Here is a 13,618-nt window from a genome sequence, read left to right on the forward strand (position 1 = left end):
ATATATATATATATATATATATACACACACACACTGTATATACGCAAAAGCGTACATATGCATACAGAAAACATTCCCTGACTGAAGCTACTGGCCCCAAAGCCAAGACAAGAAGGCTTTATTGTTCCTGTTATGAGATACTGTCACAAAATAAAGGAAGTTCTGTAGCTCGAAAAAAAGTACGACGAGTAAACACATAATGTGAGAATTGTGAGGGTAAACCTTTCCTTTGTCTCAGTTGTTTCAACTTGAAACATTCAGTTTGAAGAATATAAATTTGTGTGTTTTATTGGTTTTTCTTATGTAGAAGCAAAACAGAAAAAAATTTAATTTTATACTTGTACTCTAAATTCTACATGATGTCCTTTATCATACATGGATATTTTTTTTCACCAAGAAAAGGACACTTTTTTTTCAGAAGTAAAATGTTTACCAAACTGATTTATTTTTCTATTGAATTTATATAAATATAATCTAGGGTTAAAAGGATAGCATTTTTATTAATCTAATGATAATATTTTCTATTTTCTTTACTGAAAGAAAGAAAGAATTAAAAAAAAAATATGCCCCTTTTGCCAGCATGTGAAGATTATTTTCAGTAATAAATAAAGTGTTTAGTTAATGTTCTAGTTTATTTTGATTAATTTCCAATATATTACAATAATATTTTGGTAAAAAAAAGACCATTTTGATAAAATTTGGATACTTGAAAAAAATATATAATTCTTAGCATGTGTACCACATAGGGTACACATCGCTCATTCAGAGAGTCCCCTGTGAACCATATGTGGAGCACATCGCAGTCAACGTGTTAAGGTAATTCCATATTCTTATTCATATGGATATTGGACTAATTTTTCTGCGTTTATTTACTCTCCATCATGCCACCCTATTTATAAACTCATCTCAAGCAAACTGTGCTATTTAATTTGGTAGTCATGTTAAACTGTTAAACATCTTATTAACCGTAGAAAGAATAACAAAATTAAGGTCATTTTAAAAACCTTAAGCCTATTTTGGATGCACAAATGGTATATTTATAAGTTCATGAGTATAGATTTCTAATTTTCACCCTTTATTATATATTCTCTCCTTAAGATGGAGCAACAGGCCTGCTTCTACCACCAGCATTAGAAGTGTTCCCCTATGACTTGGAGCCCCTGTTATCTCTTTCAACTGCTCTTGCTCTTGCAAACCCAGAGAGCTGTCTCAAGGTTGGTTTCTTGGAAGTTATTTGAATAGGTTTTGCAAATGATTCTTTCTTGTAGGGCTTATGAGAAACTTGGATAAAGAAAAAGACGGACAAAAATTCACATTTTCTTTTTAAGTAATTGGTTTTATGAAATAAGTTATGACTAACCCAATTTTGATGTACATGTATCTATATTGGAAAGAGTTTTCTGGGAAATAAATGGCATTAGATTGTGTATTTCAGAGTGTAGTAAAAATCTAATTGAGATTTATCACAAAACTGATGATTGAAATGTTTATACTTTTAATAATTTTTTTCATGCTGATGTATTATCAGAGGGGACTACTGCTTATTGATTTTAATGTTATTATTAGATATTCTTGTGTGGGTCATCAAAAATATGTTCTTAAATTGAAGTTGAAAATTTCAAGTTTAAAGAAGCAAGACAGTTGGTAGGAATGAAAAGTTGAATGGAGAAAGTGATGTTGCTCAGGGTTGAACTTATCTGGACCACTAAGCTAAGGTATTTCTATAGAGTGAAAGGTACAGTAGAAGGTACAGTCAGGCCCCACTTTTCGTGAGGGTTAGGTAACAGAGACAGGAGTGAAAAGCGCAAATTCATAAATACTTTAGGATAACTCGTAACCTAACCTAACCATTCACAGCCATTGCCTACGCTTGGATAATTAACATACTGAGTACTGCCTAATATTTTTTTTTACAGTTCTTGGTTTCTATCACAGTATACTTATTCCTATTTAGTAATACTGTATGACACTCCCTGATACTGTAGTGTATATTACTGTAATATATTACTATCTACAATAAAGCTTAACTGTACAGTAAGTGTTCGCTGTATTCATTTGGATGACTTGACTCACCGAATACATAGCCTACATTTACAATTAACATCATTACTGTAATTCTGTTTTGTACAACATGTATACAATTCAAGATTAACTACGTGTACATATTTTATTGAATACAACGACCACTAACCATTTTCATATAGAGTTCTATGCAGTAATCTTGAATCTTGGCGCAATTTCTGATGCATTGTCTCTTAAGCAGTAATCCGACATCTTCAGTAACCTAGTAATAATACTTATCTCATCTTCTATTTAATGGTTTATCAAATTAAAAGATAATGATAAAAGTATCGTTAGTAATGTTATAATCATTGCGTAAAAGCATACAGCCCCAATATCAACAGAACAAAAAACAGCTATTTTGTTTGTACTTTAATTATCCTATGATTTTTTCTACTTAGTAGTTTGGAAGGATTGACTTGACAACATATAGCATGCTCAGTATAATTATATACTGTAGTTGTGTATTTAAGTAATATAGAAATATAAATTGATTTTATCTTTACATTATTACAATACTTTCATCACCAAAAACATGTTTTTCAATATTAAACTTACCCGATAATCATGTAGCTGTCAACTCCGTTGCCCGACAGAATTCTACGGGAGGGATACGCCAGCTATCACTATACTAGAAGGGGGTGTACTCACCAGCGCCACCTGTGGCCAGGTACTGCAGTACTTCTTGTTGACACCACCTCAATTTTTCCTCTGTCGTGCTTCCGGCAAGACGTTCTGGGATACGCTTATAATTTTGGAGTATTGTTCACGGCTTTTGGTGAAGTATTTCTCTAAGATTTCGGCTTTCGCTATACTGGAAACTTCTCTATTAGCTTAGATAGCTTTTATTTAGTTTTGATTAATGGTTAACGATCTTTTTGCTTGATTTGGAATCCCCCTTGACTAACTCTTTGATTCAAGATGTCTGACCTTTCACAAGCCCCACCCCATAGACGATGTAGGTCTTGTAATAGGCGTATTCCGAAGGCCTCGGTTGATCCTCACACCGCTTGTTCTGACTGTAGGGAAAGACCCTGTCAGTTGGAAGATCGATGTGAGGAATGCGCCGGACTTTCGGAACTTGAATTTGTTCGATTCCTGAAATATTCAACCAAGTTAGAGAGAGAGAGAGAGTTAGGAGGAGTTCTTCTCGCTCTTCACTTTTTTCCTCACCTCATGATCCTCAACCTTTTCCTCCCCCTGTAGTGGCTACCCCCGAACCTACTATTTGTGCTCAACCTGATATGTCCGATGTTTTGCGTGCCATTCAGGCTTTAGGTGACAAAGTGGAATCGGTGGTTAGTGACCATAAGTCTCTTATGGCAGAAGTCAAAGAACTTAAGGTCAAAAGTGCAGTGGGAGGTGATAGTGCCAGTGCTGTGCCAAGTGCTAGTGTCAGTGCGGTGCCAAGTGCTAGTGTCAGTGTCAGTGTGGTGCGTGAGGGTACTTCTGTGCGTGCCAGTCGTCCTCCCAGTCCGGGACCTCTTACAAGCTCCCAAGCCCAGGGGAGAAGCAATGTCGAAGGGCAAAAGGGTTCGGCAGGCCTTGATCGGCGCACAGAAGTATCCTCGGTGGTTGCGGGCGTGTCTTACAGAGACCGTCACTCCCACCCGCAGACGATTGAGCCCGTCTTTTACTCGTCTGCAGAAGAAATTTCGGGGAGAAAACGCTGGACTCAGGTCTCAAGACCTCTCAAACGCAAAGTCCAGACCTCAAGAGTTCTACAACCTGGTTGCAGTCATTGGATTAGCTCTGACTCTCCGCAGTCATCAGGTGACTGCACACCTCCTAAGAGAGGTAAGGTGATGCCGCAACAGACCTCATCTTCTGTTAAGGCTTTGCCTCAGCAGACCTTAGCGTCTGTCGACCCCAAGATGACTTTGCTGCAGTCCATGCAGTCACAGCTTGCGGTCTTAATGCGTGAGTGTCAGGCTGAGAAGGTTACACCTCCTCCTGCGATCGCTCCGCCTCACCGCAGTCCAGTCTGCCAGGCGTACGAAGTTGAGGTTCCTCAGGATACCTTACCGCGTACTGAGTTGCCAGTTACCAGCGGTGTGCAGCAACCTCCGCCTTCCTTAAGGCAACCTCAGCAATGGGAGCAGGAGTCTTATGCCTTACTTCCTCCGCTTCCGCTTGCGGTTCCACCAGCGAGGCAACAATCTCTTGAGGTACGACAACCTCTTCCATCCATGAGGCAGCCACCTCAGCACTCGCTGCAGCGACCTCAACCCTCCTCAAGGCGAGAGCCTCAACTCCTTAGGCTAGCACCTCAGGAACCTCAACTCGCGAGACAGGAACTGCGTTCTGCGCAGCCGCTACCTCAACTCTCGCAGCTCACACCTCAGGAACCTCAACTCGTTCCTCAGGAACCTGCTACTGCGCATCCGCAACCCTTACAGCAAGCGCAACTCTTGAGACAAGAAACTCATGCTAGGAGTCAGCCACCTCAACCCATGCGCCTACCTTCCTCTACTCTTCTTGACCAGTCTTTGCAGCCTGAACCTCAGGTTTTAACTCAGCAACAGAGACTTGAGGATGAAACCACAAGCGTTTATGCACCCGCTTGTTCAGATTCTGCTGTTCAGCATACCACTGTTACATTACCTCTCACTTCGCTACACTCTGGTGATGAGGTTTCTGAGGAGGAAGCTGCGCACCTGGATCCCTCATCAGACGTGGAAGAACCCAAGTCTTCTCCTCTACCCATTGACTTTCGTAAGGTCCTGGCTCTTTTCAGAGAGGTATACCCGGACCATTTTGTTTCTGCTACCCCCCGCTCTCCTCCATCTGAGTTTTCGCTGGGCATGCAACCTGTTAAGTCAACTTATACTAAGCTCGTCTTTGCTAGGTCCTCTAAGAGAGCTTTAAGAATATTAGGGGAGTGGTTGCAGTCTAAACAGCAACTAGGGAAGACTTCCTTTATGTTCCCACCTACTAAGCTCACTTCTAAGGCGGGCGTATGGTATGCCACAGGAGAGGAACCAGGCTTGGGAGTCCCTGCCTCTGCCCAGGCTGACTTCTCAAGTTTGGTCGACTCTCCTCGTAGATCAGCAATGAGGCGCTCTAAGGTTTGCTGGACCTTCTCCGATTTAGACCACTTCCTAAAGGGTGTATTTCGTGCCTTTGAGATGTTCAATTTTCTAGACTGGTGCCTGGGGGCCCTGAGCAAGAAGACCTCCCCTGCGGACAAGGACTCGGCCATGCTTTTAATGTCCTGCATGGATAAAGCAATTCGGGATGGGTCTGGCGAGCTTGCTTCAATGTTTGTGTCAGGAGTTCTTAAGAAAAGGGAGCAACTTTGCACCTTTCTTTCTTCCAGCATCACACCTTGTCAAAGGTCTCAACTCCTTTTTGCTCCGCTTTCTAAGTTCTTGTTTCCCGAAGAGCTTATCAAGGATTTGTCTGCGGCCCTGATTCAGAAGGACACTCATGATCTTGTGGCCTCTTCAGCTCGTAAGACTAAGGTTGCTCCCTCAGTTCCCAGGACTTACCGCACCCCAGTGGCTGATACTCCTGCTACAAGGTTTATTCCGCCCTTTCGTGGCAGAGCCCCCAGCCGAGGAAGCTCCCGTCCAGACTCTTCCAGGAGCAGGTCTAGGAAAGGTCCCAAGACTTCAAAAGGCAAACACTGACTCTCCTCCTCTCCAGACAGCAGTAGGAGCCAGACTCAAGACCTTCTGGCAAGCTTGGGAAAGGAGAGGTGCAGACGCCCAGTCTGTCAGGTGGCTAAGGGAGGGTTACAGGATACCATTCTGCCGCAAACCCCCTCTGACCACTTCTCCCATCAACCTCTCTCCCAACTACAAGGAAAAGGACAAGAGGCTAGCGTTGCACCAGGAGGTGTCGCTCCTGTTACAGAAGAAGGCAGTGGTTATAGTCCGGGACCATCAATCCCCGGGCTTCTACAACCGTCTCTTTCTGGTGGCCAAGAAGACAGGAGGTTGGAGACCGGTGCTGGACGTCAGCGCGCTCAATGCTTATGTCACCAAGCAGACGTTCACTATGGAGACGACGAAGTCGGTCCTAGCAGTGGTCAGGCAGGAGGACTGGATGGTCTCGTTGGATCTGAAAGACGCTTACTTTCACGTTCCTATTCATCCAGACTCCCAACCTTTCCTGAGATTCGTTTTTGGAAAGGTTGTGTACCAATTCCAAGCCCTGTGTTTTGGCCTAAGCACAGCTCCTATAGTGTTTACGCATCTGATGAGGAATATTGCAAAATTCCTCCACTTATCGGACATCAGAGCCTCCCTTTATTTAGACGACTGGCTGTTGAGAGCCTCCACGAGTCGTCGCTGTCTGGAGAGTCTCAACTGGACTTTGGACTTGATCAAGGAACTGGGTCTGTTAGTCAACTTAGAAAAGTCCCAGCTCATTCCCTCCCAATCCATAGTTTACCTGGGAATGGAGATTCGGAGTCAGGATTTTCGGGCTTTTCCATCGGCCCCAAGGATAAGCCAAGCCCTAGATTGCATCCTGAGCATGCTGAAGAGGAACAGTTGCTCGGTGAGACAGTGGATGAGTCTCACAGGGACCCTGTCATCGTTAGCTCTGTTCGTTGAGTTAGGGAGACTCCACCTCCGCCCTCTCCAATTCCATCTAGCAGCTCATTGGGACAAGGATTTGACGCTCGAAGCAGTCTCTATACCTGTCACCAAAGAGATGAAGACCACTCTCTTGTGGTGGAAGACCAACCTCCTTCTCAAGGAGGGCCTATCGTTAGCGATTCAGACCCCCAATCTTCATCTCTTCTCGGATGCATCAGACTCGGGCTGGGGCGCGACCTTGAACGGACAGGAATGCTCGGGAACGTGGAACAGGGAACAGGAAACGCTCCATATCAACTGCAAGGAGCTACTGGCAGTTCATTTGGCCCTTATGAACTTCAAGTCCCTCCTGCTAGGCAAGGTGGTGGAGGTGAACTCCGACAACACCACAGCCTTGGCTTACATCTCCAAGCAGGGAGGGACCCATTCGAGGAACCTGTACGAGATAGCAAGGGACCTCCTCATTTGGTCAAGAAGTCTAAACCTCACTCTAGTAACGAGGTTCATTCAGGGCAACATGAACGTCTCAGCAGATCGCCTAAGCAGAAAAGATCAAGTCATCCCCACGGAATGGACCCTTCACAAGAGTGTGTGCAACAGACTTTGGACCTTGTGGGGTCAGCCTACGATAGATCTGTTTGCCACCTCCATGACCAAGAGACTTCCTTTGTTCTGTTCCCCAGTTCCAGACCCAGCAGCAGTTCATGTGGATGCTTTTCTGCTGAATTGGTCCCATCTCGACCTTTACGCATTCCCACCGTTCAAGATCATCAACAGAGTCATTCAGAAGTTCGTCTCGCACGAAGGGACACGGCTGACGCTGGTTGCTCCCCTTTGGCCTGCAAGAGAATGGTTCACAGAGGTACTACAATGGCTGGTCGACGTCCCCAGGACTCTCCCTCTAAGAGTGGACCTTCTACGTCAACCTCACGTAGACAAGGTGCACCCAAACCTCCACGCTCTTCGTCTGACTGCCTTCAGACTGTCGAAAGATTCGCTAGAGCTAGAGGCTTTTCGAAGGAGGCAGCCAGTGCGATTGCCAGAGCAAGGAGGGTATCCACTCGTAGAGTCTACCAATCCAAGTGGGAAGTCTTCCGAAGCTGGTGTAGAGCCAATGCAGTTTCCTCTACCAATACCTCTGTAACCCAAATAGCTGACTTCCTATTACATCTAAGGAATGAGAGATCCCTTTCGGCTCCTACGATTAAAGGGTACAGAAGTATGTTGGCTTCAGTTCTCCGCCACAGAGGTTTGGACCTTTCTTCCAACAAGGACCTTCAAGACATCCTTAAGTCTTTTGAGACTTCTAAAGAACGTCGTTTACCCACTCCAGGCTGGAATCTAGACGTAGTCTTAAGGTTCCTTATGTCTCCTAGGTTCGAACCTCTCCAGTCAGCTTCCTTCAAGGACCTTACCCTCAAGACTCTTTTCCTCGTCTGTCTTGCAACAGCTAAAAGAGTCAGTGAGATTCATGCCTTCAGCAAGAACATTGGGTTCACATCCGAATCTGCAACATGTTCTTTACAGCTCGGATTTTTAGCTAAGAATGAACTTCCTTCACGTCCTTGGCCTAGATCGTTTGAAATTCCTAGCCTTTCCAACATGGTAGGTAACGAGCTAGAAAGAGTTCTTTGCCCTGTCAGAGCTCTGAAATATTATCTTAATAGGTCAAAACCTATACGAGGACAGTCAGAAGCCTTATGGTGTGCAATCAAGAAACCTTCGATGCCCATGTCCAAAAACGGAGTTTCGTATTATATAAGGCTTCTGATTAGAGAAGCCCATTCTCACATGAAGGATGAAGACCTTGCTTTGCTGAAGGTAAGGACCCACGAAGTGAGAGCCGTAGCCACTTCGATGGCCTTTAATAAGAACCGTTCTCTGCAGAGCATTATGGATGCAACTTATTGGAGGAGCAAGTCAGTGTTTGCATCATTTTATCTTAAAGATGTCCAGTCTCTTTACGAGAACTGCTACACCCTGGGACCATTCGTAGCAGCGAGTGCAGTAGTAGGTGAGGGCTCAGCCACTACATTCCCTTAATCCCATAACCTTTTTTAACCTTTCTCTTGAATGCTTTTATTGTTGTTTTTTGGGTTGTTACGGTAGGCTAAGAAGCCTTCCGCATCCTTTTTTGATTTGGCGGGTGGTCAATTCATTCTTGAGAAGCGCCTGGGTTAGAGGTTGTGTAGAGGTCCTTTAGTATGGGTTGCAGCCCTGTATACTTTAGCACCTTAGAGTTGATTCAGCCTCCTAAGAGGAACGCTGCGCTCAGTAAGGAAGACGAACTTAATAAAGGCAGAGTAACGGTTCAAGTCGACTTCCTTACCAGGTACTTATTATTTCATTGTTATTCTGAAATAACTGATTATATGAAATACGGGATACTTAGCTATCCTTTAGTCATGTACACTGGTTTTCACCCACCCCCCTGGGTGTGAATCAGCTACATGATTATCGGGTAAGTTTAATATTGAAAAATGTTATTTTCATTAGTAAAATAAATTTTTGAATATACTTACCCGATAATCATGATTTAATTGACCCACCCTTCCTCCCCATAGAGAACCAGTGGACCGAGGAAAAATTGAGGTGGTGTCAACAAGAAGTACTGCAGTACCTGGCCACAGGTGGCGCTGGTAAGTACACCCCCTTCTAGTATAGTGATAGCTGGCGTATCCCTCCCGTAGAATTCTGTCGGGCAACGGAGTTGACAGCTACATGATTATCGGGTAAGTATATTCAAAAATTTATTTTACTAATGAAAATAACATTTTGGACAACTAGGATTGTTTACATTTTTGCCAAGAGATGGCTGTAGATGGTATGTTTACATTTTAGCCAATGACAAATACTGTATGTAACCATTATTAAAACTCGCAAATCGTTTTATTTTTATACTTTCTTAAACAGAAATACAGTTTATTTATAAACTTGAAACATAAATAAATAACAGTAGCAACAATAAAGATTTTAATATGTGTGGTAAAAGATTTATAATAAAAGTGTAGTAACATTAGGCTGGACTTGAAATTGCCGTTTATCCATTACATGATGTATATGATGAAAATGTTTTTTCTAAAGGAAATTTTGGGGTTCGACCTTTATATAGGTTCGTCTTTTACGCGAGAATATTTTGTATTTCAAATAAAACTATTGAAATTATTATACATACATACATACATATACCAAAGGCACTTCCCCCAATTTTGGGGGGTAGCCGACATCAACAATGAAACAAAACAAAAAGGGGACCTCTACTCTCTACGTTCCTTCAGCCTAACCAGGGACTCAACCGAGTTCAGCTGGTACTGCTAGGGTGCCACAGCCCATCCTCCCACATTATCCACCACAGATCAAGCTTCATAATGCTGAATCCCCTACTGCTGCTACCTCCGCGGTCATCTAAGGCACCGGAGGAAGCAGCAGGGCCTACCGGAACTGCGTCACAATCGCTCGCCATTCATTCCTATTTCTAGCACGCTCTCTTGCCTCTCTCACATCTATCCTCCTATCACCCAGAGCTTTCTTCACACCATCCATCCACCCAAACCTTGGCCTTCCTCTTGTACTTCTCCCATCAACTCTTGCATTCATCACCTTCTTTAGCAGATAACCATTTTCCATTCTCTCAACATGGCCAAACCACCTCAACACATTCATATCCACTCTAGCCGCTAACTCATTTCTTACACCCGTTCTCTCCCTCACCACTTCGTTCCTAACCCTATCTACTCGAGATACACCAGCCATACTCCTTAGACACTTCATCTCAAACACATTCAATTTCTGTCTCTCCATCACTTTCATTCCCCACAACTCCGATCCATACATCACAGTTGGTACAATCACTTTCTCATATAGAACTCTCTTTACATTCATGCCCAACCCTGTATTTTTTACTACTTTAACTGCCCCCAACACTTTGCAACATTCATTCACTCACTGACGTACATCTGCTTCCACTCCACCATTTGCTGCAACAACAGACCCCAAGTACTTAAACTGATCCACCTCCTCAAGTAACTCTCCATTCAACATGACATTCAACCTTGCACCACCTTCCCTTCTCGTACATCTCATAACCTTACTCTTACCCACATTAACTCTCAACTTCCTTCTCTCACACACCCTTCCAAATTCTGTCACTAGTCGGTCAAGCTTCTCTTCTGTGTCTGCTACCAGTACAGTATCATCCGCAAACAAAAACTGATTTACCTCCCATTCATGGTCATTCTCGCCTACCAGTTTTAATCCTCGTCCAAGCACTCGAGCATTCACCTCTCTCACCACTCCATCAACATACAAGTTAAACAACCACGGCGACATCACACATCTCTGTCTCAGCCCCAATCTCACTGGAAACCTATCACTCACTTCATTTCCTATTCTAAATATGCTAATAGGAAAATGTAAAATATCCTTAGGTAGCATGCCTTAATCAGCTGATTTAGAAAGCATAAACATAAACAATGGAAAAGATTATAATCCACTGCTTTATTTACAATTATGATACGGAAATGTGAATATTACATCCATTATTATTGGATTCAGTCAAGTGAAACAACAGTTTAATTGAAGTCCAGTTTATTTCAAAGAGAGCGGTAATTTTTTACCACAGTAAATGGATGTACAGTGTACAGCGAGAGCTGGGACGATGTGGGTGGAGAGAAAGGCAAGTGGCACAAAGCAAGCCCAGTATAATGGAGCACTGTCTATTTGAAGTCATCGCTCTGTGTTTTTTTATCGCAAATATTTGGATTTTATATTTTATAGGTATTGCTGTTCTCTGTGTCGTATATAAGTGAAATCACGAAGTATAAACTTGGCGTAAAGCATGGCTTAACTATACTCGGCAAGCAGTAGCTCACTTATGGTTAGTGGCTTCCATGGCACACTATGTGTGGTAATTTAACTTATATTTAGATACCGTATGTATTCATAAAAATTCTTCCGTTTCATAAACAAATTCCATGGCTTGGCCTGAGTCTAGAAGTGTACCACAGATGTCTGTTTAAAGAGCTTGGTAGTTTGATAATAACGAGTGCAATTTGCTTATCTCAGAGAATTACCGACAGAATTGTTTTGGTACAGACTAGCAGAGTGCTAATCCACAGTCAGTGCTCTTACACAGAAATGGTTAAAATTTTGTTAACAGAATGGGGATGAGGCAGGTTTGTCATTACAGTATTTGATAAAGTAGTAGTTGATATACTACAGTAGTTATGTTTGGCCTTCATAAGTAAACTCCTCTCCACTGATTGTTTTAATATTAATTAGCTCCTGAACCCCATAAACTAATTTAGAGTTATTTTTATATACTAATTCCATGTTTTCCTAATTATTTATAGGTAATAGAACTCCTTAGTGAACTGCCAAACCTTACTTGGGTTGCAAGTGAAGCAGATTTTGAAAGTATAAGTATGAGGGGAACTGACTGCATAACCAAAAGTACACTACAGCCCTTGCCATCATTAATTGTGCCACCAAGAACAGAAGGAAAGCTGCTGTCCAACAACCCACTATTGATTGTTTGGCAGACACCATGTAATGCTTGGCAAGCTCTTTTGGTTATCATGAGACAACTTGATCAGGAGGTAAGACTATTTAACATTCTTGGTAAAATGTTCTTAGCTAATTATGGTGTGTTTTTATGAAGTAAAGGCCTTATTATATGTTCCTATGTATAGAAAAAAAAATTGTCCTTTGAGATAAGTGGTGCTGGAACGGCTACTGAATCTATTATGAAGTGATTCCCATACTAACAAACCTTCCATTATTTATGTGGATATTCTTTTGGCACAGCTGGAAGGTAGCCATTAGAGTAAAAGTACAACGTGGCACCCTTGCCTAACTTCTTGATTGGGTAGGCTGGGTGTGCCTGGGGGTTACCCAGCCAGCTCTGTATATACTCACAGCTGTGAGCTACGTCACTTTTTCGTTTGGCTTGTTAGAGAGTAGACGTCTCCTCTCTCTCCTCCCAAGGGTATCATTGGACATTTTTAATCTTTCTCTTTTCAGGTATGCAGGGTTCTTTTTATCGCCTTCATGCGGACCAGTCCTGGGCGCGAGGTTGCTGCATGCGGTACCTTCGTGCCATCGCTGGATACCGACCAGTACTCTCTGTGTCCTTCGTGTTAAGGGCATCATTGCGAGTCGTGTTCGTCCTATGCAGTGTAGGGAGTGGCCTGCCTCCCAATGGGAGATATTTGGACAGCGCAGAAAGAAGAAGGCTAAGCACGATCTTTTTCCCTCGGGCGAGGAAAGCGTGTTCTTCTCGAAATCCCAAATCTCTTTCTCAAGCTCCTTCTTTTTTGCTCTCTTCCAAGGGACGATCGAGCAGGAGCGCAGACTGTTTAACTCCTTGGCAATCCCGGGGTACTGGTGAGGAGTTGCTTCCCCTAGAGGAGCAACTTCATTTCCAGCTGCTGGGGAGCAGATGTTTTGCAGGTATGGCCGACCTTAGTAGTTTCTGTGCCCCTACGAACGAAGAACTTGTTTGACTCCTTCAGCGTGGTGCCAAGAAGGCCCCTTCTCCAGAGCATTCAATATCTCTCGCATTGGAGGTTTGCAAAGTCCATCTTAGGGTTTTGACTCGGGATCCTGTGTATCTAAGCTTCTATGAGAAGGGATCTGCAAAGCTGGCCCTCAGGGCTGAAGTGCAGACCATGCTGCAGAAGGGCACTTTCCAAGAGGTTGCGGACTGGTCCCCAGGCTTTTACAGTCAAATTTTCTAGTGAAAAAGGCGACTGGAGGGTGGAGACCAGTCATCGATCTCTCCCCTCTGAAAAAGTTTGTTCAACAGACTCGGTTCAGAATGGAGACGGCAGACATGGTCATTCAGGCGATTTGACCAAGGGACTTCATGTGCACACTGGATCTCAAGGGTCCATAATTCCAGATCCCAATCCATCTGTCTTCAAGGAAGTATCTCAGGCTCATATACGAGGACAAAATACAGTATACCAGTTCAAGGTTCTATGCTTCGGTCTCGTGACAGCTCCCTAGGT

The 13,618-nt window shown here is 43.3% G+C and overlaps 1 protein-coding gene across 1 annotated transcript in view; it reads left to right on the plus strand.

Annotated features, from left to right (window-relative positions):
• The window catches only part of LOC137660305 (nucleoporin NUP188-like), a 132,119-nt gene that overhangs the window by 27,218 nt on the left and 91,283 nt on the right, over positions 1–13,618 (plus strand). The window contains exons 3-4 of the mRNA XM_068395100.1: positions 1,099–1,214; positions 11,960–12,205. Of these exons, the coding sequence (XP_068251201.1) occupies positions 1,099–1,214; positions 11,960–12,205 (362 nt within the window). The remainder of the gene's footprint in view (positions 1–1,098; positions 1,215–11,959; positions 12,206–13,618) is intronic.

Source organism: Palaemon carinicauda, chromosome 20 (assembly GCF_036898095.1).
Source record: "Palaemon carinicauda isolate YSFRI2023 chromosome 20, ASM3689809v2, whole genome shotgun sequence".
NCBI lineage: Eukaryota > Metazoa > Arthropoda > Malacostraca > Decapoda > Palaemonidae > Palaemon > Palaemon carinicauda.